The sequence below is a fragment of the Marmota marmota genome, unplaced genomic scaffold (genome assembly GCF_001458135.2).
Source record: "Marmota marmota marmota unplaced genomic scaffold, marMar, whole genome shotgun sequence".
NCBI classification, from domain to species: Eukaryota; Metazoa; Chordata; class Mammalia; order Rodentia; family Sciuridae; genus Marmota; species Marmota marmota.
The window spans coordinates 16,268,825-16,293,405 of NW_025999869.1; the positions used below are offsets into that span (position 1 = coordinate 16,268,825).

General features: G+C 38.2%; 1 protein-coding gene across 1 annotated transcript in view; it reads right to left on the reverse strand.

The window, feature by feature from the left end:
• The window catches only part of Itk (IL2 inducible T cell kinase), a 65,535-nt gene extending 41,575 nt beyond the window's left edge, over nt 1-23,960 (reverse strand). The window contains exons 1-4 of the mRNA XM_015492675.2: nt 23,681-23,960; nt 4,413-4,517; nt 2,902-2,983; nt 1,026-1,154 (exon numbers count right to left, since the gene is read on the reverse strand). Coding sequence (XP_015348161.1) covers nt 1,026-1,154; nt 2,902-2,983; nt 4,413-4,517; nt 23,681-23,818 — 454 coding nt within the window. The 5' untranslated portion in view covers nt 23,819-23,960. The remainder of the gene's footprint in view (nt 1-1,025; nt 1,155-2,901; nt 2,984-4,412; nt 4,518-23,680) is intronic.
• Between the last annotated feature and the right edge of the window lie 621 nt (nt 23,961-24,581).

Here is a 24,581-nt window from a genome sequence, read left to right on the forward strand (position 1 = left end):
AGAGAGAGAGAGAGAGAGAGAGAGAGAGAGAGAGAGAGAGAGAGAGAGGAACGAAGGGAGGGAGAGAGAGAAAGAGACAGAGAAATGAGGGGATAGGTAGCCATGGTAGGAGAGTTTAGAGAAGAGGAAAGTGGAAGCACCAGCTTGTTTGGGCCATCCCTCATTCAACAATGGATTTGCAGAGCCCTTTCCAGCATGAATGCTCAAGGCCATCCATTTATTTACCATCACACATCTACCCTACAAGGCTGTGGGGAGCAAGAGCAGAACATGCCATGCAAGTCTATTAGAGTGAAGCTGCACTTTATTAGAGGTTAAGGTACTAAAGTTATAATACAAGATATAATCAAGTTGCTGTCCAGTTCCCAGGACTTCAGCCTTTGATGCCAAAGACCAAGAAACCACTTCTGTTTTCACTTTGCTTTTAGACCATAGCCTCCTTTCCTCTGAGACTGTGTAAGTAAAGACCAAGTTTGATGGGTAGTAAAATAAAGGTATTTTCCTCCCCTCTCCCCCAAGGGTATAGAGTTGAATTTGTGTAATTAGACACATATGCGATGTGATGCCACTTTAACAAATAATTAAGAAATACAAATAAAACATAAATAAGTATAGAAATAATGAATAAGTATTATGTATTTCTTAAGGCTGTCAATATAAACTTAAGATTTAAGTAGACTACACCATCAAATTTCCTACCACTAGGTTATATCTCAAACTTTACTGTGCACACAAATCTAGAGATTTTTGTTAAAATGCACATTCTGATCCAGTAGATCTGGGAGGAGACCAAAGAATTTGCATTTCTAACTAACTCCCAGGTGGTGTTGATGCTGTTGGTGTGAAAACCATGCTTTGAGTAGCCAGGAGGTATATAGACACCGACCTTGAGATGAATGAACATGAGCAGAGTGGAGGTAAAGAAAGATGATTCCCCTCTGAAACTTCTGAAAATGTAGAAATTCACATCTAATCCTTGACAGCCCAGTCCTTTCACAAAGAAAAAATGGAATTCCCAGTCTTACCATTCTTAGTTGGATCATACTGGGCACAGCCTACTGCAAGCTTCTCCAGCTGAGAACAGCACCTCCACCTCCCATCCATCCAGAAATTAGGATGATACTTGGACACCAAACTATTATTGTTCCTCGTTTCTGAAAGGGATTGACACCACAGAAGAGTTATTTCCAGGGCATTCTTTCAAGGATCATCAGTGTCATAACCTTCCTGTTGTGTGATCTGAGCAAATATTATCCACAACAGTCAGAAAAATGGCAAATAAATTCACTGTGCTATCTACTGGGAGAACACGTGTTAGATTTGGCTTCAGCAGATCTGTGTTCTTCTTTGGTTCTGCCTCCAACCTGCTGTGTGTTCCCAGGTTGGTCAAACCCTCATCTGAGCCTCAGTTTCCTCCACTGTGCAATGAGGTTATTAAACTGAATCAGTGAACTTCACAAAGAGGATTTAGGGGCAATGGGAAGTCTGAGAGGGTAGGATTCCCACCTGTTCATCTTCTCACTTCAACCACAACAGTTTTGCTTTTAACCCTTCTAGATGTGAATTTGAAATAAAATTCTGGTAGGAAAATAAAGGGACTCTGCTATTGGAAAAAAAAGAAAAGTATAAGACCCACAGAACTAGCCAGTTGATCACTAATGCTCCTTCCAGCTTCAACATCCTATGTGTAAAACCCCTGCACAGAGGGAGGGTGCCAGTGGTTATGCTTGGACCCTTTTGATTACTTTTTAGTGTTTGTTCTATCTGTCCCATGATGTTTTTAATAAGGGCACTTTCCGGCTTACCCTGAACTTGCCTGTTCATATTCCATTTGAGACTCAAAACAACAACCGTGGAAGTAGATAGCACTTGTAAGTTTATTCTCAATTTTCAGATAGAGGAATCATGGCTCCAGAGATATAAAGAAGCTTGCTTCTCCTTAGTCCTTGCCGCTACTTAAAGACAGATTAATATTTGAACCCTGATCTCCTGACAAATTGGGTGCTTCAGGCTAAAAGACCATAATAGTCACACAGATCCAGTGCTTTTTTTTTAGGGGGGGGGTGAGTCTTGTTCTAAGTGCCTTACAGGCCCTAACTCATTTAATTGTCCCAAGAACCTCATGACTGTTATTAGTCAAAATTTATAGCTGAGGAAATAGAGACACACAAAGGTCAAGGAACTTGGGCAAGGTCACACACTAATAATTGGCTAAGCTGGAATATTTACCTTAGTGACCTGGCTCTATATGCCATAGAATTAAGACACTGTGCAATTATGTCATCAGAAAGGTAAGGCTTAAGAAATGCACTTTTTGATGGCCTGAATGGCTTAAAAGTTAGCTAGTGTTTATTGGATGCTGACTATAACCAGGATAGTTTCAAAAGTTTTTCTCACATCAGGTTTTAGAGGCAGATTCTGTTATTCGCTCCTCCTCTTCTTGTTTAATAGATGGGGAAACCAAAACTCAGAGCAGCTAAGAACTTGCCCAAGATAGAAGAGTAAATGGAAGAGCCACACGTTTAACTTAAATAAGCCATCCAACCCCAGGCCACACTCTTATCTCTCACTTGTAGCAGGGATTACAAACTTTTTCTTAAAAAACCAGAGTAAATATTTTAGGTTTTTTGCTAAACAAGAGAAAAAACTTGTGTGTGTGTGTGTGTGTGTGTGTGTGTCTCGGCGGGGGGGGGGCGGGGTTCTTATTTAAGACATTAAAATGGGCTGTTTAAAAATGTATAAATCTTGGTCTTAGGGTAAATACTTGGGACCTTATCAACACCAAAAGGGAGAAATGTTTGGGGTTAGTTGCTCTCAAACCACATTCTACTCTATTGTAGAACCCTAGCCTACCATAAGATGAAAGGTCTCAGTGACTCAATGGCACAGGAGTCTGATTACCTTCTTTAAGGGCCAGCACCCAGCGCTGCCGGCTCTCACGGTCTGGAGCAAACACATACAGTAGGTAGTTGTCATGCACAACCTGGGGACATACACAAAATCCAATGTGAGCAGGGTGCCCAAAGATGGGTGACTGACAGCAGACACATCTGGCTTACTGGCTGAAGGAGGGGTCTCCAGTGTTTGTCATTGTTCATATAAGTAAATCTGGGTAATCAGGGAACTGGTCTCTAAGATGTTTTTATCCAGGTGTTTAGGGGCTGTGCAATCAGAGGGTAAACATCCACATCTTAGGCTGCTTGTCTGAGATTCTATGCCACACAAGCTACTGCTAAATTAAAATAGGAGAAATTTCTCCTCTTGACTAGATAGCATGTTTATTTCTCCATGATTAAAAAAAAATCCTTACAGCATATGTAAGAATAAGTTATTAGATGACAAATGTATAATCAGAACTTTTAAAATTTCTTATTTTAAATAGTTAAAGGCTCACAAGAACTTCCAAAAATAGTACAGAGTTCCTGTATGCTTTTCATCTACCTTTCCCCACTGATAACATCTTACATAACTGTAGCATACTTTCAAAGCAGGAAATTGACATTAGTACAATACTATTAGCTAAATGAGAGATCTTTGAATTTCATCAATTTTTTCATATACTCATTTGTCACTGGGATTTTTAACACCTGGGAAATTCATGTGAATCCTTTTACTTTTGCTCTTGAAAATTCCAACTTATAGGGGCCAATTTTCTAGTAGGAAAAAAAATATTTTCTATGACACATTTAGTATGGAATATTCACCCCTCATATTGGCAAGCAAGTATGGGATGTGCAAGGAGATATCCACATGTTTAGAGCCATAAATGCCAAGAGTGATAAGTCAGACGTACTATAGGTACCTTCCTCCAGCTCTGTTCAATAGAACTTTCTGCAGTGAAAAATAGTCTATAATCATCTGTGTCCAACACAGTATGTACTAGCCACATGTAGCTATTGTACATGTGCAATATGGCCAATGTGACTAGGGAGCTGAATTTTTAATATCATTTCATTAATTTAACCATCCACATAAGGCTAGTGGCTACTGTGTTGAACAGCACAACCATCTTCAGATAGTTCTTTAATTGCAAAATTGGAATCTTTTTCCCTTAAAAACCTTGAGCAATTTATAACCAAGGATCACAATCTGTTGTCCCACATCATGAGTAAATGGCACGGGAACATTAGGTGGGGCTCTTGAGAACAGCTCACTCTTCCTCCAGGTGCAGAGTAACTAGAACTTTCCTTGAGATATGGAAGAAACGAGAGAAAAGAGAATGAAAAAAAAACAACCTTTCAAGATTTTGTGCTTAGCCATTGCTGAATGAATGTTACAGCAGCTTTCTCACGGCTTGGTCTAAGTTCTAGAGCTGAAGAGTTATTTTTTCTTCACTTTCTCTCACAATGACTGAGGATTTTAATCATGGTCAGGGAACAAGAAACTATCTGCCCTAGGCCTGGTAGACTTACCTGAAATGGGTACTTATAGTGGCATGGGATGCTAATGTCACTTTTCACAATCTCAACACATTTGATTCGAGAGAGTTCAATGGAGCCCTTCAATGTACGCTTTTTCTGTGAGAAAAAAAAAAAAGTAGATACCATTTAAGTAGCAGATAAGACAATATTTTTAACTGGAATGCTTCTAGAAAGCCACTGCTAGATGAGTTCTATTACCTTTGTAAATTAACCTCAATGTTCTCAACCACAAAACCTAAAGCTGCCTCCTGGCCTTCAGTCTGATTAAATACAGTCTGAGAAAAGCACCGAGCAGACTTGTCGGAGAATGTGCCTTCTAAATGGTCTTCTTGACAAAGTCACTATACAGTCTCATATACCCTCCCTGTCCTGGTGACAAATAGAAGTATTTGCAGAACTCGTAGCTGGGAAGTGTAGTTCATTTTCCTATGGAAATGAACTAAAGAGTTGCCAATATTCTCTGCTGTGTGCCCATCCAATGACATTTTTCACACAGTAATTTTCACCCAGGCCTGACCTGGGTGGTAATGGATGCTATGAGTGACATCTTTCTTTCCTGAGTCTGGCTTCTCCATGTCCCTTACTTATTCACATTACCACAATTCCTTTCTGTTCTCTGTAACTATCCCTCCTGTCCCACTTTTCCCACTTTCCATTAAATCTTACAGGCCCATGTCTCATTCCCTTGGAAGCTTGCTAGATATATTTCCCTGGTAATTATGGTGTTTGTGATTTTTAATGATGTTACATGTTGCCCATTTGTAAGGGTCTTTATGCTTGGAAAATGGATCCCAGGGGATGGGATGATTCCTTACACAATGGGACCGATTCTATTGGTAGGCTGTCAAGCTTCAAGGAAGGCTAGTTAGGGAAAGGCTTTTAGATAGCAGAGGCTTTTCTCAGGTGCCTACAATTAGGCTGTCATTGAGCACAGAGTTTAATTCAGCTATGTCATTGCAAAACATATTGTAGATTGTCCTTTCTAAAGAGGTAGCAAATGGTGGTAAAATCAGTATGATATTGGAAAGGAGAGGTTTAAAGTTGGGCTTTGCCTCTTATCAGCTCTGTGACAATTCATCTAACCTTCTAGAATCTTGGTTTCTATATCTTATGAGAATAACACCACCTACCTTTTAAGGGGTTGAATAGGGAATAAAAATATGATTATATACACAAATTGCCTGGTTTATAACAGGTGCCCCTCAAAAAGGGTACCTTCCCAAATACAGAGGCTAAGGAAATCCTAACGACTACAAGACAGTCATTATACACAGATGTACTTGGTTATCACTGAGATCCATGACATCATCAAATTCTCCAGAAGTGACTGCAGTCTTAACTTCCTGCCTTTTGATCCTCAGGCTGGAAGCAGATCTTTGCTTTAGTAGTTGAGGCACAGAACTGAGGTGAAAAAACTCAAGAGCTGAGAAATAGACCTCATCAAATACAGGGAAGCTTTGTGGTGTGTCTTTTTAAATTTTCTTATAAAAACTATTTTAAGCATTTTTGAAAACCAAAATCTATCCATGTTTAGAAAAACAACAACAACAACAAAAACAACCCAACATGGAGATATGTGAAGAAAATATTTATAATGCCTTATTGTCTAGCCTTCTCTAACCCTGAGGTAGCCCAGGGAAGCCATTTGCAATGTCGTTTTCTTTCTCCTGTACATTTATAGTACACACACACACACACACACACACACACACACACACACATGAGTATCCACTCACATATTGGTTTAGATGTTGCTTTTGTAATTTAACATTACAAGGTCTGTCTTACAAACCTCTGCAAACACGTACCCTTTGAACTCAAACTGACTTCTCATTTAGAGTCTTCCACAGCTAGAAATACATGCCCTTGTTCTGCCCATAATCATAGTTCTTGGGAATGGCTGATCTGTTTTGCAAAACCAGAAGAGCACAGAGGAGCTAGCTGCCTTTTCAACACCCATCTGCAACTCTTATGAGCAAGGAGCCTGACTTTGAGGTTGCCCTGTTTCTATCGCTATGGGTTTATTTCCTTAGTATATCTCGTAAAATGAAACAAAAGGCTCATGGCAGCATTGTGAGAACTCTGTTGGCTGACATTTTTGTGTTTGAAAAAGACTTAAGTTCAGAGCTTTTTGAAGGGCCGAGACCAGACATCTGTGCCATCTCCCAGTGGCTAGCAAAGAGGCTGGCCCATGGCAGAGCTAACTAGGAAGAGAAGACCAACCAGGCCAGAACACAGTTTAAATCATCTTAATCAGATTTAGGGCATTTAACTATTCAGAAAATATTTATCAAGTGTCAGCTATGAGCAAGACGTTGTTCTGAGTTCAGGAGATGGGGCCCATAAACGCTGCAGACTCTCTCATGGGGCTCATATTATACATAGTCCATGACTTAAGATGGTTTGATTTAGGATTTTGTTTTTCTTTGACTTTACAATGGTGTGAAAGCATTCAGTAGAAATTGTACTTCAAATATTGAATTTTAACCTTTTACTGGGCTAACAACATGTGGCGCCATACTCTGTCTCTCAGTGCTGGGCAGTGGCAACAAGCCTCAGCTACAGCCAGCCACATGGTCACTAGGAGAAACAATCAGTGCGGTACTCTAGAGTGCATTGTGTTGCTAAGCCAGGATGTTCAGTAGGTTAGGTGATTAAATGCAGTTTTGACATAAAATATTTTGAACTTATGATGGGCTTATCAGGATGTAATCCTATTATAAGCTGGGAAGGCTGAGAGACAAACCAAGTGCTATAAAGAGAATGGACAGGTAGATTTTGTAGATCTCACTGACAGGTCATTAGAGCAGGACCCTGGAGACAAGGCATTCCTGGGAGTCATCTGTGAGCAGGTCTAGGGGAGTGAACAGTCTCAGTAGAGTGAGCAGCCAAGCAAAATCCCTGGGTAGAAAAGTGCTAGGTAAGTATCTCTTCGCAATGGAGCATAAAGTAGAGGCAAATATTAAATGGAGTTAAGAGTAGGGATAAAACTTCTATGTGCGATTCTAAAGCAGCACTGTCCAACAGAAAAAGGAATGCAAGCTAACCATGGAATTTGTAGTTTTCCAGTAGGCACATTCAAAACAGCAAGAGTAACAAGTAAAATTATTTTGACAATTATGTTATTTAGCCTGCTATGTCTAAGATATTATCATTTCAAACTGTGATCAACATAAAAATTAGTGAGATATATTCCTTCTTAGTACTATGTTTTTAAGTGTCTGTATTTTATAGCACATCTCAGTTTGGACTTGCACGTGTAAAGTGCTCAGTAGCCACACAATGTTGAAGGGAGGTTTTTTCATTTCAACTCAGATGATCCCTTTTGATTTCTTAATATTCACTGGTTCCAAACATGGATTTTAAGAGACATATGTTACTTAGTCCATCAGGTGACACCACTTTTGGGTTTGCTTTTCTGTGGGAATGGATTTCATAGTTCACCATCAACATTCCTCTCATTTCCAAATGAGCGTCAGATTTTCCTCCTTCCAATGCATCCTGTCTGGCCAATGTCTCCAGAGGCCCCTAGGCCAGTTCTACTTGGATCTTAGAAGATCCAATATGTGGTAAATAGCAGGACCAGTTTTTCACTCCTGTCAGTCCCTGGGGAGCAGCCAGTGAACAGGCTACTCACAGTTCAGTCTCTGAGAAACCATGATTGTCTATAATCATCTCCAACAACTCTATTATTTCTGAAAAATGCCAGGATAAAACCTTCTAAGGAAACCACACAAAAGCTGCCAGAAAAAGAGAGAGACCAAGTCAAATCTGCCCTCATTCTTACTTGTTATTCTGTCGGCACCACTTGGGGTAAAGCCACAGGGTTTAGCTTAGCCTTGTTTCTTAGCTCAAAGCTACACTGTCCTCACATTTGAATGCATTGCCTGTACATCTGCATGTGTCAAAACAATCCAAGATGCTGATGTGTACAAATCTGCATAAAAGGCAAGCTTGTGCAAGTAGCTTTTATATACTATTTCTTTATATGGTATTATTTTGTATAAAATAGAACTTGGATTGTGAATTTCAAAGAGAGAAGCAGGAAAAACAATAACAGACAATAATGAGGGCTTTTTGAGCATTTATACTTCAGGCACTGAACAATCATTTAATCATGATCCAACAAAGTATCATTCTTTTTTTGTGTGTGTGTGTGTGGTACTGGAAATTGAATTGTTAATCAGGGGTGCTATATTACTAAGCTATATTACCAGTCCTTATACTTTAGATTTTGAGACAGGGTCTCATATGTTACCCAGGCTGGCCTCAAACTTGTGATCCTCCTGCCTCAGCCTCCCAACTACCTGGAATTGCAGGTATGCGCCACCTTGCTGAGCCATTCCCCCACTTTATAGGTAAGAAAACTGAGATTGGGAGAGGTCAGCTGTCTTAGTGAAAGGGCAGCATACAAGCTCAATTTTATGACTCCAGAGCCAGGCCACATAACTACTGTGCTTCACGGCTTTGTGCTTACTCCGATTTTCATAGAAAATATTCACTACCCAAATCTGATGCTAAGCAATCAACTGCATGACCTATTTATTCAAGCCATGGCCTGGTAGAGGTTTATCTCTGCTTCTGCTGGGTTTCAAAGGTGGAGCACATTCCCCACTCCACCTTTGACTCCCTAACAGCGCTCCTCCTTTGCTTGGCTAACAGGCAGATGCGTAAGGAAAAATTACATGTCAGATTCCCCCCTCCAAAGGGGGCATTTCTACTTTTCTGAAAAACAACAGAACTTTAGCTTTCTGCTTTGGTGAGGCAGAACGAGTCCTGGAGCTTTCAGGTCCGGCAGACTCAGGTTTGAAGCCTAACCATGTTTCTTACCAGTTGTACAATCCGAAGCAACTCATTTGTTTTCAAAGTGGCATAATTATAGTCTCTGAATCAATGGGTTAATTAAGAGGATTTTTAAAAACTAGATAAATCTATGAGCAAATTAAAGTCATTAAAATGGTAATCAGGTCACTCAAAGGATACTTCCTTTCCTTATCTTTTTCAAATGGTATCCATAAAATAAGTCCTTGTTCTTTCTTTCTATGTCCACATTTTCTTTGGGAATTTTCTTTTGGACAAGTATGTAAACAAGAACCACCACTGGGGAGAACAATTCTTTATTGTTGATGATTTTGACAACCAAAAGTCATTTGTCTATTTTGCAAATTATTTGTAAAACCAGGGCAAAATCATGAAAGGTACTGGCTTCCTGGACATCTCAATTCACCACATTTGCTCTCTTTAGCTTTTTGTATCCCCTCCCATTCACCTATAAAAAGTTTTCCCTGAATGTTCTTTTATTTAAAGTATAACTTACCTACTGGCCTAAAGTTTGTCTTGTCTCACAGAACTTTATATTAGAAATTATATCAGAGATTTAAGCTGACAGGGAGCTTTGGTAATGGAATTTTAAGCATCAGCTGAGAATATTTTTCACAGTGAGTCATCTAAAGGAGTAGGGCATTTAAGACTCCTGAGATCACAAAGTAAAATTAACTGCATGCAGCAATACCAGAGTCTCTCTAAGATCAGGAGATGTTTCTAATGATGATTTTAACAAGGCAATTCAAATGTGTTGTTCAATGCCTCTTCTGGATATAGAACAGCCATTGTGCCATCGAAATTCCACAAATCTTCCTTGAGGTAACCCACAAATTCCTTCCCATTCCCCTAATTTAGTGTTCTGGGTTTTTGAAAAAGGGTGTTCTCAAATGGAAGGCCTAGAGAAACAGAGATTCAGGTTTGGAAAAGCCAGGATTTAAATCTTTCCAATGACAGGCAGCACTGGGTAAGCTATTTGGGTGCTCTGATCTTAGTTCACTTCCTTCTCATTCTCTTGGTTCTTCAGTACTAGTGGGGATGATCACAGCTGCCACTCAGGGGTTACTAGGACTTGAGCATCCAATAAAGATGTGATCATTACTGTCTCTGTGGAAAAAGTACTATCTTGTGAAACAGTGTGATTTGTAATTCCCTGTTGCTGATTCCTCTCCTTCCCAGCCTACCTTCAATGTGACTTAACCCAAATAACCTTGGAAGCCTAGGCTAAGGCAGCTGACATCCAGTTCTCTGGACCAATGTAAAACCATGAAACTGTGACCCATCCACACCTGCCTTCTTTTCTTTCCTTGTTTCCATAAGACCTCTAACTCAGCTAACCCAGTCATCTATTTTTTTTCACTTCAGTTTGTTCACATTGTGGTTTACCATGAGGCTGGTTGTGGGGAAAACAATTTAGTTTCTTTAATGTCTGCCGTCTTCAATAGTAGCACCCTGACTGCGCAAAGACAAAAGGCGAGAATTTTAAAAATTGAAAAAAATAATAACCGATGTGATTCTGCAATCTGTATTTGGGGTAAAATTGGGAGTTCATAACCAACTTGAATCTAATGCATGAAATATGATATATCAAGAGCTTTGTAATGTTTTGAACAACCAATAAAAAAAAGAGTAGTATGAAAAAAAAAGAAAAAAATAATAATGATAAAGAAAAGGAAAGAAAGCAAAGAAGAAGAACTATATTCTTATGTAGATTTCAGAAGACAATTTAATCCTCTATTAATATTATAAATGTATTTTCTTGAAAGAAACTATGAACACAAGAGTTGTGGAAATGGTCTTGGAATTTGGGAGTAGATGATAGAAAGAAGGAGTTTTTCTTTTCCCCTCATATATTTCTGTCCTCTGGGTATTTTACCATAATCACATACTTCATTTATTGAACTAAAAAGTAGTTAACTAAAAGAAATAAATATATTCCCTTGTAAGACTTATCCTATGAAAACATTTGTCCAAAATGTATAAGTACATATGAAAAAGGATATTCACAGTAGTGTTATTTACTATACTAAGAAAATCTAGAGAAACATAAAATCCCATTAGTTATGGTTTACCCATCCTGTGATGACTCTGCAGCCATTAACAAAGAATAAAGTTCATCTATACAGAAGGACAAAAATGCATATTAAATGTATGAGAGAAGATTTAAAGAGTTGCAGAAGTATTTCATTTTTTGAAAAATAAATAAAATAAATATTAATTTATGAAATAGCCAAAAAAAGTAATTTAAGAGAAAAATTATTGCAAGCTGCTAATGTTGGTTATTCCTGTGAATGTCAGGGTGGCAGAATTTCACAGAGAAAATAATATATTTCTATTATATCTGAAATTTTAAAAAATGAGCACAAAGAAAGAGGAAAGGCAGAAAAAGGGAAATACAATTTTAAAGTAGTAGACATTTTAAAACACCACACTGTAATATTACGTTGACAGGTGGTTATGGCTACAGGGCACACATTCAACTCGGGGTGGGTGAAATGGTGCAATTCTTTGTGCCTGTAACCTCATAACCCCATTAGCAGAAAGCAGCAGCTAGGCAGCACCTGCCACCTGCTTTTCTGTGTCCAAGGAAGCTCAAGTTCATGACAGTCCTCTTATATTCTTCTTGAGGACTAACAGATTCTAATTAATCAATTCTTTGTGCTGTTAGGTGGTAATTTATAAGTAAAGCAAAAAATGCAGAAATAAATTCTATGCTCAATTAATGTTTAAGATAACATGGTCTGGGCTGGGGTTATAGCTCAGTTGAGTCACATGCATGAGGCACTGGGTTCGATCCTCAGCACCACATAAAAATAAATAAATAAAGATATTGTGTCCATCTACAATTTTAAAAAATATTAAAAAAAAAACAAAAAAGATACCATGGTCCTAAGACTAAAAAGAACATTTGTTTAGATTTGCTTACAAAAGTGGGCAGAGAGAAAAGGACTTAGGTGGAAACTAAGATCAGGGACCAAGCGCCATGTGCCAGGCCTGTAGTAGATCCTTCAGGTGTCATGCACGCTGCTCTGTGTGCTTTGAGAAGCATGGATGAGAAGGATGATAAAGAATATTCCCAGTAGTTGTTATTTGTTACACTAAGAAAATTTAGAGAAACATAAAATTCCAGTAGGTATGGTTCATCTATCCTGTATCTACTCTGTAGCCATTAACAAAGAATAAATTTAGGGCAGGGGTTGTGGCTCAGTGGGAGAGTGCTCACGTAGCATGTGCAAGGCCCTGGGTTCGATCCTCAGCACCATATAAAAATAAATAAATAACATAAAGCTATTGTGTCCAACTACACTAAAAAGTAGATATTAAAAAAATAATAATAAGGTTAAAGCCCTTCATCTTTACAGAATAGAAAATATGAGATGTTTAATGGATTTGAAATAATACTTTTTTCTCCAAATCTTTTCAGCACTGAAGAGTCAGTAGCCTAAGCATATAGTTAATAATGACTTCACTGAATTTTAGGAAATAACTCCTTACACAAAAGCAATGTTCAGTTAACACAGGTTCAGGAAAAAGCAGGTAGAATCAAGTGTAGAGCAGAAAGTGATGATTGTGGGTGCATCCTATGACAAACTTTTAATGGAAATAACTTGGAATAAAAACAAGAGCTCCTATTATTATTAAGGAAATTACTAACAACTTTGTGGAAAATCAGGTAAAAGAACTGTAGTTGATTCTTGAACATATTTCCACATGCTCAAAGTTGCTAAGAAAACAGAATTGCAAATAAATTATACTTAGATACCATTTTTTAAAAAAACTTCTCAGACTAGCAAAGATCAAAACATAAGATAACAGTGTTATTGAGGTTTTGAAAACACAGGCATCTCACATGTGGCCCTGGGCAAAGTTAATTGGTAAACTTTTATGGAGATTAATTTGGTCATATTCAACAAGTTAACAGATGCAAATAGCCTTTGACTCAGCAATTCCACTTCTAGAGATGGTTTTTTTTTTTTTTTCTGTACCAAGGATTGAACCTGGGGTGCTCAACCACTGAGCCACATCCCCACGCATCCCCAGTGTTTTTTATTTTAAGATAGGGTCTGGTTAAGTTGCTTAGGTCCTCATAAAAGTTGCTGAGGCTAGCCTTGAATTTGTAATCCTTGTGCGGCAGCCTCCCGAGTTGCTGGGAATTCAGGTGGGTACCACCATGCCCTTCTCTGAAGATGTTTTCTATAGACCACGGCTTCTTAAGCTCAGCGCCATTGACATGTAGGGCAATTCTTTGTTATAGGCCTTTTCTATGCATTATAAAATATTTAGCAGCATTCCTGACCTCTACATTAATAAAATAAATTTCATTATTTGAAACTGTTAAGACTAGGGACCTGTGGAGATGGAGACAGAGTTTGTCTTTTTACCTCATATTCTTCCATACTCTTTGAATTTTACCAAGAACATATTTCTTTTATTGTATTAAAAAACTGTTAACTAAAATAAATAAACATAATTCCCTTGTAGGACTTAGCCAATGGAAACATCCGTCCAAAATGTGTAAAGATGTAGAAAAAAGTATTTTTTTTTTGATACTGGGGATTGAACTCAGGGGCACTCAACCATTGAGCCACATCCCCAGCCCTATTTTGTATTTTTATTTAGAGGCAGGGTCTCACTGAATTGCTTAGCACCTCACTGTTGTTGAGGCTGGCTTTGAACTCGTGATCCTCCTGTCTCAGTCTTCTGAGCTGCTGGGATTACAGGTGTTTGGGCCACCACAATCGATTGGAAAAAGGATATTCATAGTGGTATTATTTATTACACTAAGAAAAGCTAGAGAAATTTATATATCCATCCATAAATAGACAAATAATTAAATTAGTTATGGTTAACCCATCCTGTGGGCTATTCTGTAGACTTTACTGAATTTAATATTCCTTGGCTTTGATTCATAACCTACTTTTGCAATTCTACCATACCCAACTTCCTTCAAATGGTATTGTATACTTAATAGTATTCTTTAAATTGACACTTTTTCCAGATAAGCAAATTGTTTTCCAAAAGAAAACTTTAAACTCGAAACATAAATTTTAAAACACAAATTCATAATATCAATTATAATAAACATAATTTAAATTGAAAATATGTTAAAACTAGTTTTGTCCATGTGCCATCTTGTGTGCTCCTCTTAGTAGAACCTCATTTTGGGTAACACTAAATTGGATCATTACACATGAAATTGACCTTAGTGTGGACTATGAAAAAGGGTGATGTTTGATGTTAATAAACGTAGTCTCACTCTCTGGACCCATGATCCTGGGGGCAGATGGGGTTCTGGTCAGCTTCCTCATCCTGCTTCAGCCAGAAACTTGCACTTCTATTTGTTCTCTTTGTGGGGATGAATATAACATATGCGTATGTTAAAAGAGAGTTCTATTGAAGAAATTTGAAAAACCCCTGATGCCATGATTTTATGAGTAAGAAAGCTAAACCCCAGATAGAGTAAGGAACTGACCAAGGTCACCAGTGCCCAGGCTCCATTCTATTAAGCCACTCTGTTGCTGCTTCCTATCCTCATTCCACTTCTCTAGAATTACAGCCTGTCTGAAATCATCAGTACAGTGGATCCTATTAGTAGATCTAAATCTATGGAGAAGTCAAAAATGACTTCTTTGATAGCTTCCTTATTTCACTTGCTTCTTGATTAGATGCCAGATGGCCTAAACCAAAAAGCTCCTTCATGTGCAATTTTCAGACCCCCTAAGATGGGGACAGAATCATATTTTGCAGAGTAGGAGGCTGTCTGAGTATCCCTCAACTCCTACTGTGTAGGTTTGTCTACATATGTCTAAGACTGACCTTAAATCAATTCATCTCACCTGTGCATAAAATACTGTACATCCCCCTCATAACACTCAAAATTTATAAAAGCACTGTTCTTGAAAATCACAATGAGTTTCTTTTAGTTTTATTAGTTCCTTTTTAGAACATAATCTTCTCTGATGGTTCTGTGTACTGCTTCAAGCTGTTTGAAAGATGATTTAGCAGTGAATTGATCAAGGCCAGAAAATGTTCTTTTCCCATAACACAATTATCCTATTTGGGGCAGTCTATCCTAAAAAGTTATTTCAAAAATGACTCAGTCTAACATTAGGTACAATATTTTTTAGTGTTTCAATATATGACATAGTAATCCTACTTAAGGAACTCTAATTTTTTTTTTTTTTTGGTACTAGGGATTGAACTCAGGGGCACTTGACCACTGAGCCACATCCCCAGCCCTATTTTGTATTTTATTTAGAGATAGGGTCTCACTGGGTTGCTTAATGCCTCACTTTTACTGAGAGTAGTTTTGAACTGTGATCCTAGTGCCTAAACTGCCCGAGCTACTGGGATTACAGGTATTTGCCACCATACCTGGCCTAAAATGCATATTTTTAAAAGGAGACAGTGTAATATTAGATACATGTATTTTTAGTGTTTATTATACTTAGAAACAATCAGAATATTGATTCCTAGATGGGAGCTAAGTTATCCATTTGTCCAGGTACATAAAATAAATGTATATCTCTCCAATGAACTGACTAAACCATTAAAAATTCATATATATGAGAAAATGATTATTTCGGAGGAGATATATAAATATATATGTATCTCAACCCTTTGGTAGCTTTTTATTGTAGCTGGAATAAAATTCAAACTGCTTGCCACGATCCACAGTGGTTCACACAGCTCGGCTCCCATCTCTCACCTGCACTCGTCTCTTGAATTCTGTGTGCACCAAGACTCTGTTACTCACACAGGTCAACTTTATTTCTAGCTCAGTGCCTTCCCTTTGCCCAGAATGTTTTCCCCATTTCTTTGCTTGACTGACTCTTTCAAACCTCAGCCTAGATATACATTTCTTCTCTAACCATCTTCCCTCCCAATCAACCCCAACTGCTGCTCAGACTTGCTATAGAGCCTATGGGTCTACATCTTCCCTGTGTAGTCAGTCACTTGCTTACCGTCTCCTCCACCAAAATGTAAGCTTATGAGGGTGAACACCTCATCTCCATTATTTAAGACTGTATTCCTCACTTCTAGAACAGTGCCTGGCATGCAGCAGATGCTTGAAAAATGTTTGTTGAACAAATTACTAAAACATTTCCTTCATACAGTGTTAGGTTAAAAATAGAGTTTTTTTTTTTTAAGAAGGGGGAGAAGTTTTATATGTGAATTTTTAAAATAATAAGCAGGTATAATTTTGGTGACTTTAAAACTGTATATTTTACTTTTTAGATTATTATTTTAATCATGTAAATTTATAGTGTAAGATGAAATGGGTAAATTGAACTATAGTCCCCCCATGTTCTGAAGAATACTGTAACTTACTACTTCTAACTATGTTTTGGTTCCTTCTAACTTCCCACTACCCTCCTTTCCTCCAAAACTTCCCAACTCCTACTAATCATCATTATACATTGTGATCAACTTTTCTTGACATCCACCCATGAAAGAATATGCAATATTTGTCTTTCAATATCTGACTTAATTCACTTAACTCAATGTTAAGTGAAATGCTCCACACATTTTTCTACAAATTATAAGTTTTCATTCATTTTATGGTTGGATAATACCCATGGTGCATATATATGACATTTCCTTTATCCATTCATCTGTTGATGGACATCTGGGTTGATTTCATATCTCGTGTATTATGAGTAGTATAAAAATAAACATATGTGTGCAGATATCCCCTGATAGGCTGATACCATTTCTTCTGGGATATACATTCAAAAGTGGGAGAGATCTATTTTTATTTCCTTGAGGACCCTCCTTACTGTTCTCCATCATGGCTGTACTAATTTACATCCTCACCAACAGTGCATGAAGGTTCCCCTTTGTCCACATTTCCACCAGCATTAGTTGTCTTTGATGACCGCCTTTCTAACTGGGGTAAGATGATATCTCATTGTGGTTTTCACTTGCATTTCCCTCATAGCTAATGAAGTAGACCATTTTTTTTCATAAATATGTTGGCTTTTTGAATTTCTTCTTTTGAGAAGTATGTATTTATATCTTTGTCCCCTTTTAGTAGTACTAGAAATTGAACCCAGGGGTACTCTTCCAATGTGCTACATCCCCAGCCCTTTTTATTTTCTATTTTGAGACAGGATATTGCTAAGTTATCAGTCTAGTCTAGAACTTGCAATCCTCCTGCCTCAGTCTCACAAGTTCCTGGGACTCCCAGTGTGCACAGCAATACTCCATTTTCTTTGCCTGGCTAGACAAGTCTTCATTCTTAGCTTCTAGATGCTTCTTTTGTGAATTCAATTTAAGTTATGTGATCTCTTTTAATTCACTAGATACTGACTGACCTCCTATTAAGTACTAGGCACTCTTAGCTAATGGTGTTACAGTGATGAATAAAGCAATCAAGACTTCTTCCTGTTGATGCAGATAGCAAATAAACAGGGAAACACAGCAATAAATCCACAGAGTAAGTGAAAATACAAATGGCTGAAATATCTATGTACTTCCAAAAAAAAAAAAAAGAAACAGGATCCTGGGAAAATGTCTGAAGAGTCAGGGAACAAGACAGAACCGTGTTCTGCAAAACTTTGGGATGTTCCAGACAGTGGGAAAAACTAGTGCAAAGACCCTACACTGGATGATCCTGAAAGAGTGCACCTCCTTAAGTATGTGTCTCATTTATCTCACCTTGGTCCTGCTTCTGTACAAAGCACATGTACTGGCCTTCTGCTGGCAGTGTTGAAGGTTCAGAAAGAAGGCAAATGTGGTAGAGGCACATAAAAGGAATGTAGTGGGAAATGAAACCAGAAAGGCAGGCAAGGTGGTCTCATAGGCCATAGTTGAGAATTCACTTAAATATTCTAAACAGCCACAAAGGCCATGAAGGGAAGGAAAATATCTGATTTATAATAAGTTTATTCTGGGTGTTGGGTGGATAGCAGACTGTAAAGCTTCAAGTGTTAGCAGAAGTCTTTCTAGAATTGACTGAATCACATGAGAGCCCATGGCTGATGAAAATCTCAAGCAGAAATGCTCAGGTAGGTTTAAGAATATTATCCTCAGAGGATTTTTCTGGATAAGGGAAGAAAGGACGAGTAAGTCAGGGTGGAGGGAAAAAGAGAACAGAGTTGCTTGGTTCTCCTAAAAAGAGTTGGGGACTGAGGAGCTGGCCCGAATGCCCCCTCCAAGGAGTCTTACTTATTTACTCCTGCACTTAGGGACCTCCCTTCTGATGGCCTAGGAGTCTTGCTCAGTTCTTAGTTAAAGACTAAGGCATTGACCCTTTTTCTTCTTGGGGTTCATTTGTGTAACTCTAACCTCCACTGGATCTATACTTATCCCTTTCTCCCTCCTTTCTTTTTCTCCCACTCTCCCTTTATCCCTCCAGATGATGATACCATCTTTAACAAATTAGATGCCTGGCCTCACCAAGAAATACTCCAATGGAGACTGTTGTGGGAGAATGATATTAATAAAATAATCATTTTAATAAATAGGCAATCACAACTCTGACATTTACTCTGAAGAAAGGGTACATGTTGGTGTGGCAGAACATAACAGGAGGAGGAGGATACAACCTAGTCTAGGGAACTCAAGGAAGGTTTTTCTAAACAAGTGACATCTGACATGGAGGCTTTAAAGGTGAATACAACATAGTGTGGCTGGAGCCTAGGGAGATGGGAGAAAAAGGAACATGTGCTGAGACAGAAGAGAATGTGTGGCAGATTCTGGTGCCCATCCTCAGGGCAACAGAAAAACACTGAAGTAATACCTGAGTTTCTGGTGAAGGTCATCAGGACTTGATTACAGTCACCATGTGAATGTCACTTGGGCTGACCTGCAGAGAACGGGATGGCAGGATGGGGTGGGGTGGAGTGCTTGCAAGGAACAATCAATCAGAGGTGGCAGTGGTCCCAGGTGGGAGATGTTGGTGGCTTCCAATAGGAAATCCCAGAAGATTCTAGGGGAATGTTCGGAATAAAAGCTGGCCAATTCTCTCATTTCTTTTTGGATACACAAGAGCTCCCCAAAGTGAACGAAGACAAGACATGTCCTGGAGTGAACATGGCAATTATAAAACTCATAACATACTTCATTGCAAGAGACCGGGGAGCATGGAGTGGTGATTTTCAGGAACACCCTTTGCATTGAAGACTTCAGAGAAGGAACACACCACACACTTTGTCATAAACCAGTCCAGTTCCCAATTACTAACCAGTAACAAATGCTAGTAACAATAGGCACCGTTTGTTTGGGAGTCCTGTAGCCTTTGGAGACATAAGAGACCTCAGGCAAGTTACTTAAGCCTTCTTCTCCATTTTCTAATCTATAAATGAGGGTAATAATAGTTCTTAACTTACAAAGTGAATATAAGGATTAGATGAAATAATTCACATTTGGCACAGTGTTTGACACATAGAAGTGCTCAGTAAGTGTTATTACTTTATTGTCATTAGAATAATGATGATCTTACCTTAGCCAGGGGTTGAGAGAAAATATTTACAAACCACATATCTAATAAAGAACTTATATCCAGGGTATGTGTGTTTGTGTATGCGTTTGTATATACAATAGTTTGAGAACAAGCCAATTAAAAAATAGGCCATTGCACCAGGCACGCCCATAATCCTAGTGGCTCAAGAGGCTGAGATAGGAGGATTTTAAAAGAGAATCTTACAGCATCATGGGGTTTACAGAGAGTCACAGCTCAAGCAGTAAAGCTGGTCTTTGATCCAGATCTATATGACACCAGAAGCTGTTTTTTTTTTTTTTTGACCACTATGCAATAATGTTTCCTAAAGCAAGGAAAAGGGACCACCTCCACACCTGCCATATTTCATTGAGGGAGGACACAGGTTATAAGATATGCTTCATCCCATGTAAGTGATAATGGCTCCCACACCATAGGAAGCACTACAAGCCTGATCCTTAAGGTGCAAAGAGGCAATACAATAGAAAAACCTTCTCAGTTCTCCCAAGGGTCTTTCAGAAGTTCAAGGTGGTGCTTGGGCATAACTGAATAATAATGACCTTACTATGTCGCAATTAGCCTGAAGCTTGTAACAAACTTTTTCATGATTTACTTGACATCTCTTGGAACAAGCAGTGTTGAGTTTTTACAATAAGAAAGAGGCATTTCCAGAAAGTAAAGAAGGATCTGAATTCAGCTCTACTTGGCTACACTGGCCTCACCAATCTGTGATGCTTTTCTCCATGGATGCTACTTTTTCCATTATGTTCTTACTCAAAGTGAGCCAGAGGTCGTCCATTTTTTTCTTTTACCCCTGAAGAAGATCTGGTATCAATCACATGCAACTGAGTATATTGTTCAGTTGGTGATTACTTCTCCAGAGATTATTTTACTTAAGTCTGCCTGTAATGTGATAGGTTCAGCTTGCACTGGCTGATTGGTAAATTTCCAGGAATTTGTGAGCTAGTAGACACATCACATTGGTAATCTAAAATGGCCATGATGGGATCATTTTTTACAGAGAAATCCATAAAAACTATGAGGGAGGGCTTCTCAACACCTCTGCTCTCATCACTAACATTGTTATATATTTTATGAGCTAAGTACCAGTCTTTTATCTCTCCTTGTCCTCTGTAAAAGAATTCCAGCCTGTCTGTAATCCTGGTGGCTTACAAGGCTGAGGCAAGAGGTAGGAGGATCACAGGTTCGAAACCAGCCTCAGCAACTTTGCAAGGTTTAAATAATTTAGCAAGAACCTGTCTCAAATTAAAAAAAAAAAAAAAGGCTGGGAATGAGGCTTAGTTAAGCACCTCTGTGTTCAATCCCTGGTACCAAAAAAAAAAAAAAAAAAAAAAAAAGAATTTCAGCCACCAGAGACTATTTTGCAAGGAAATTGGCAGGCATAGGAAGAACGTAGAATCATTCCTACCCTCGAGTCACCACCTGCCAACTCTATGCGTCTTTTTGACCCCTGCTTCAGTAGGATGAAAGGTCTTCCTGGCCCCTCTGAAAAACTTGTATAGCACATCTCAATAAGGGAAACAGCCATCTGACACCAAAACTGAACACTTGTTAAAATAAAAGGCTCATTCAATTAGCAATGTAATGACAAGAAGAATGGATATTTAAAGTTTAGAATAAACAATGTACAGAATTTATTCTTGAGTATGTAAGGGGTTATTTTCATACAGTTTTATAAATTGACAGAAGATTAGAACTGCTGGGAATATAATTTCAAAAATGCAAAAAAGAGAAGCTGAGACCCTAAGAGGGGCTGACCAGGAGCGTACAGCTCCTGATGCATGTCTGTCTCCCCGCATGCTTACATTTAACCATAGAATAGAAGTCCAGGACCCTGGTCTTAGCTTGGCTTTGAAGATTCTTTTAATATTTCCTATTATTTGAAGATGATTATTTGAAGATGATTATGTTATATCACCCTGCCAGCTTCTTCAAAGATATAAAAATGATACAAAAATGGCTAAGTTTTACTAGGTGCTGACTATGTGACAAGATACATTAAGTAGCTTACGAACTAAGTTGAACTATATGAAATTGCCAACATCTGACTTTTATTATCTGCTAAGTGGTAATCTCAAATAGTTGGGCATAAATATATTATCTGATTCTTTGCCATTTTATGAAGTGGATACTCTTACCACACCCATTTTAAGATGAGAAGACTAAGGGTTTAATTAAAAAATAAAAGGGTTCTTTCCACAAGGGTAATGCTGTTTATTTATGAGTGATGTACAGTATACTCTTGTGTGCAAATTGATGACCCCAAACTATGTGATTTATATAGGGAATACACAACAATAATTCACATTCATTTTTCAGTGACCTTGGATAACTTTCTTACTAATAGATTTCGATCATATTTAAAGAAAATTTTTAAAAAACATTATTTGTGGATATTAATCACTGGTGTTAAAAAACAAGAAATTTGATGATTGTGCATATGTCCTATATAACCTAATGGAAACATTAGGTCACACACCCATATACACTAAAAATTGACTTAGGCTATGTGATTTATTAGGTATATACAATGAATCCCTTAAGTTCAAAACTTGGCTCCTGGTCACCTATCAAGGGGCCCTTGCACATAGGTAATTCCATGTGATTTGTGCTTAACTTCTAAAATATTAGTAAGAGTCTGCTGAAGATGACCAATTCTTTTCTAAAGACAAGCTAGTGATATTTCACCTGAAACTGTAAAAAGCCAGGCATCCATTGGCTCTAGAGCCAGCCACCTCCTCCAGGACTACACTTCATTGAACATTTGAAAACCTGGCTCTCCAAAGACTCCAAACTCATTCCTGCAATTCCTAAGTCATACACCCATGGGGAATCAGAGCACCTTTATCTCTAAGTAACCATCAAGCACCTAATAGAGTTTCCCCTTTAGTAAAATATAAACAACAATCTCTCCCTACCTCTCTAGTGATTTAAAAGCAATATAATGATATAATAAGAAGTCCCAAACAAGCTTTGAGGAATTGCTGAGAATGGCTAAACAAGAGCCACTACATAGAAACAAAGGATTTTTAAAGAAGGAAGGGATTTTGTTAGGTAATTTCTAGTCCTTTAATTTAAAAAAAAAAACAACAAAACAAAACAAAACAAAACAAAAAAAACTGACACAGGAGATAGACATTTGTCCAGACTTTATCACTTAATGAGAAGCAGAGTTTCGTCTCCTCACTCCTCATCTAGTGCTTTATCTGTCAAAGTACATTGCTGTGTTCATTGATTTTTTCTTTTGTAATTACAGATGCTATGGAATATGAAAATGTCTTCAGATATATCAAAGACTGGCCTAGATAAGCAGCCACGATCCCCTATGTAAGAACCACTGGTCTGCATGCAGAACACCATGGCTCAATATGCCTAGTCTTCTGTGATGTTTTCCAAGGGATAAAGAGGTCTGCAATTGTGCCTTGCAAATTTTAGACTATTAAATGCTTGGGAAACAATTCTAAGATATCATGGAAGTGTTGTCCATTAAAACAAAGAGTTGAATTCGTAAACATGTTTTAATACTGTACCTACCACTTAATCATTCCAAGTACTATTTTTTTCTACTGTAAAATAAAAACATTGGGCTAAATTATTCTTGAGGCCCCACCAAGTACAATATTTTACTAGTCTATGTTCCATAGAATGTAGTATATTTCATACAAAGTTGAAGTTCTATCCAATCATAACATTTGTCACATGAAACATTATTATTTTGTAGGGGAAAAAAGCTGATGAACGTTAAAGTTGTAGTTTTTGGAAGTGAAATCACCAAGTACAACATCTGACCTCTTGACTCCTCTCTACATTCTCCACTGATTTCCCTACTGTGCTCTTTGCTTATTAAACCCAGCATGCTTGGGTTCCATGTTCTATTTTATTCCATGTATATCTTTCAGAGTCAGTGAAGTCTAAATATAACATATTGTAAAAAAAAAAAAAAAAAAAAAAGACAAAAGAAAGTCTTACATACCCCATGACGATCCTCAAAGTATGCCAGGCTGGTTTTGGTTAAAACAAAGAAGCGGACTTTAAAGTTAGAGGGAGAAGTTCTTCTCTTTTGTTGGGATTTCTTGATCAGCTGTTCTTCCAGGAGGATCAAGTTGTTCATGATCCAGTTCTTGAAAAGTGATGCGTCTTAGGCATCACCCCTTAGCACAACCAGAGCAAACAGCCTCTGGGAAAGGAATGTGACAGGCAGGCAGTTGATCTTCAGAGAGCTGCTCAGAGGCACCTCACCTCCAACGTTATCGTTTTATCAACCCTCAGTCAACTTGCGGAGCTTCTCTTCTGATGTCAAAGGCCATAACCACATCCTTTCGAAATTCACAAAACTAAGAGGCACATATAAAAAAATATATATATACCCTTTGCTACATGGTTTGGAAATGATGTTTGAAGAAACTTAGAGTCAAAATTATATTAGCGATTTGATGTTTATTGTCATAGTTCCTGGTTTAGCCCACCCAACAGTTAAGACATCTAGCACAGGAATTAAGAATGTGGGTTCTGGAGCCCATGGAGCCCCAGCTTGGGTATAAGTTTCCTGTTGCCACTGTAACAAATTGCTACAGACTTAGTGACTTCAAGTAATGCAAATTAATTGTCTCACAATTTTGTAATTCAGAAGTTTGGAATGGGTCTCACTGGGCTAAAATCAAATTGTCAATGAGCTGTGACCCTTTCCCCAGGATCTTTATCAGAAAATATGTGTCCTTGACCGTCCCAGCTTCTGAAGGACACCCATACTCCTCCAGCTCATAGCCAACAGTCACAGGTCCAGTCCTCCTTGGAAACCTCTTCTTCCCTCCTCCACTTTTGACCCTTGTGGTTATACTGGGTCCATTCAATCTAGGATCATCTAGGAAAGTCCT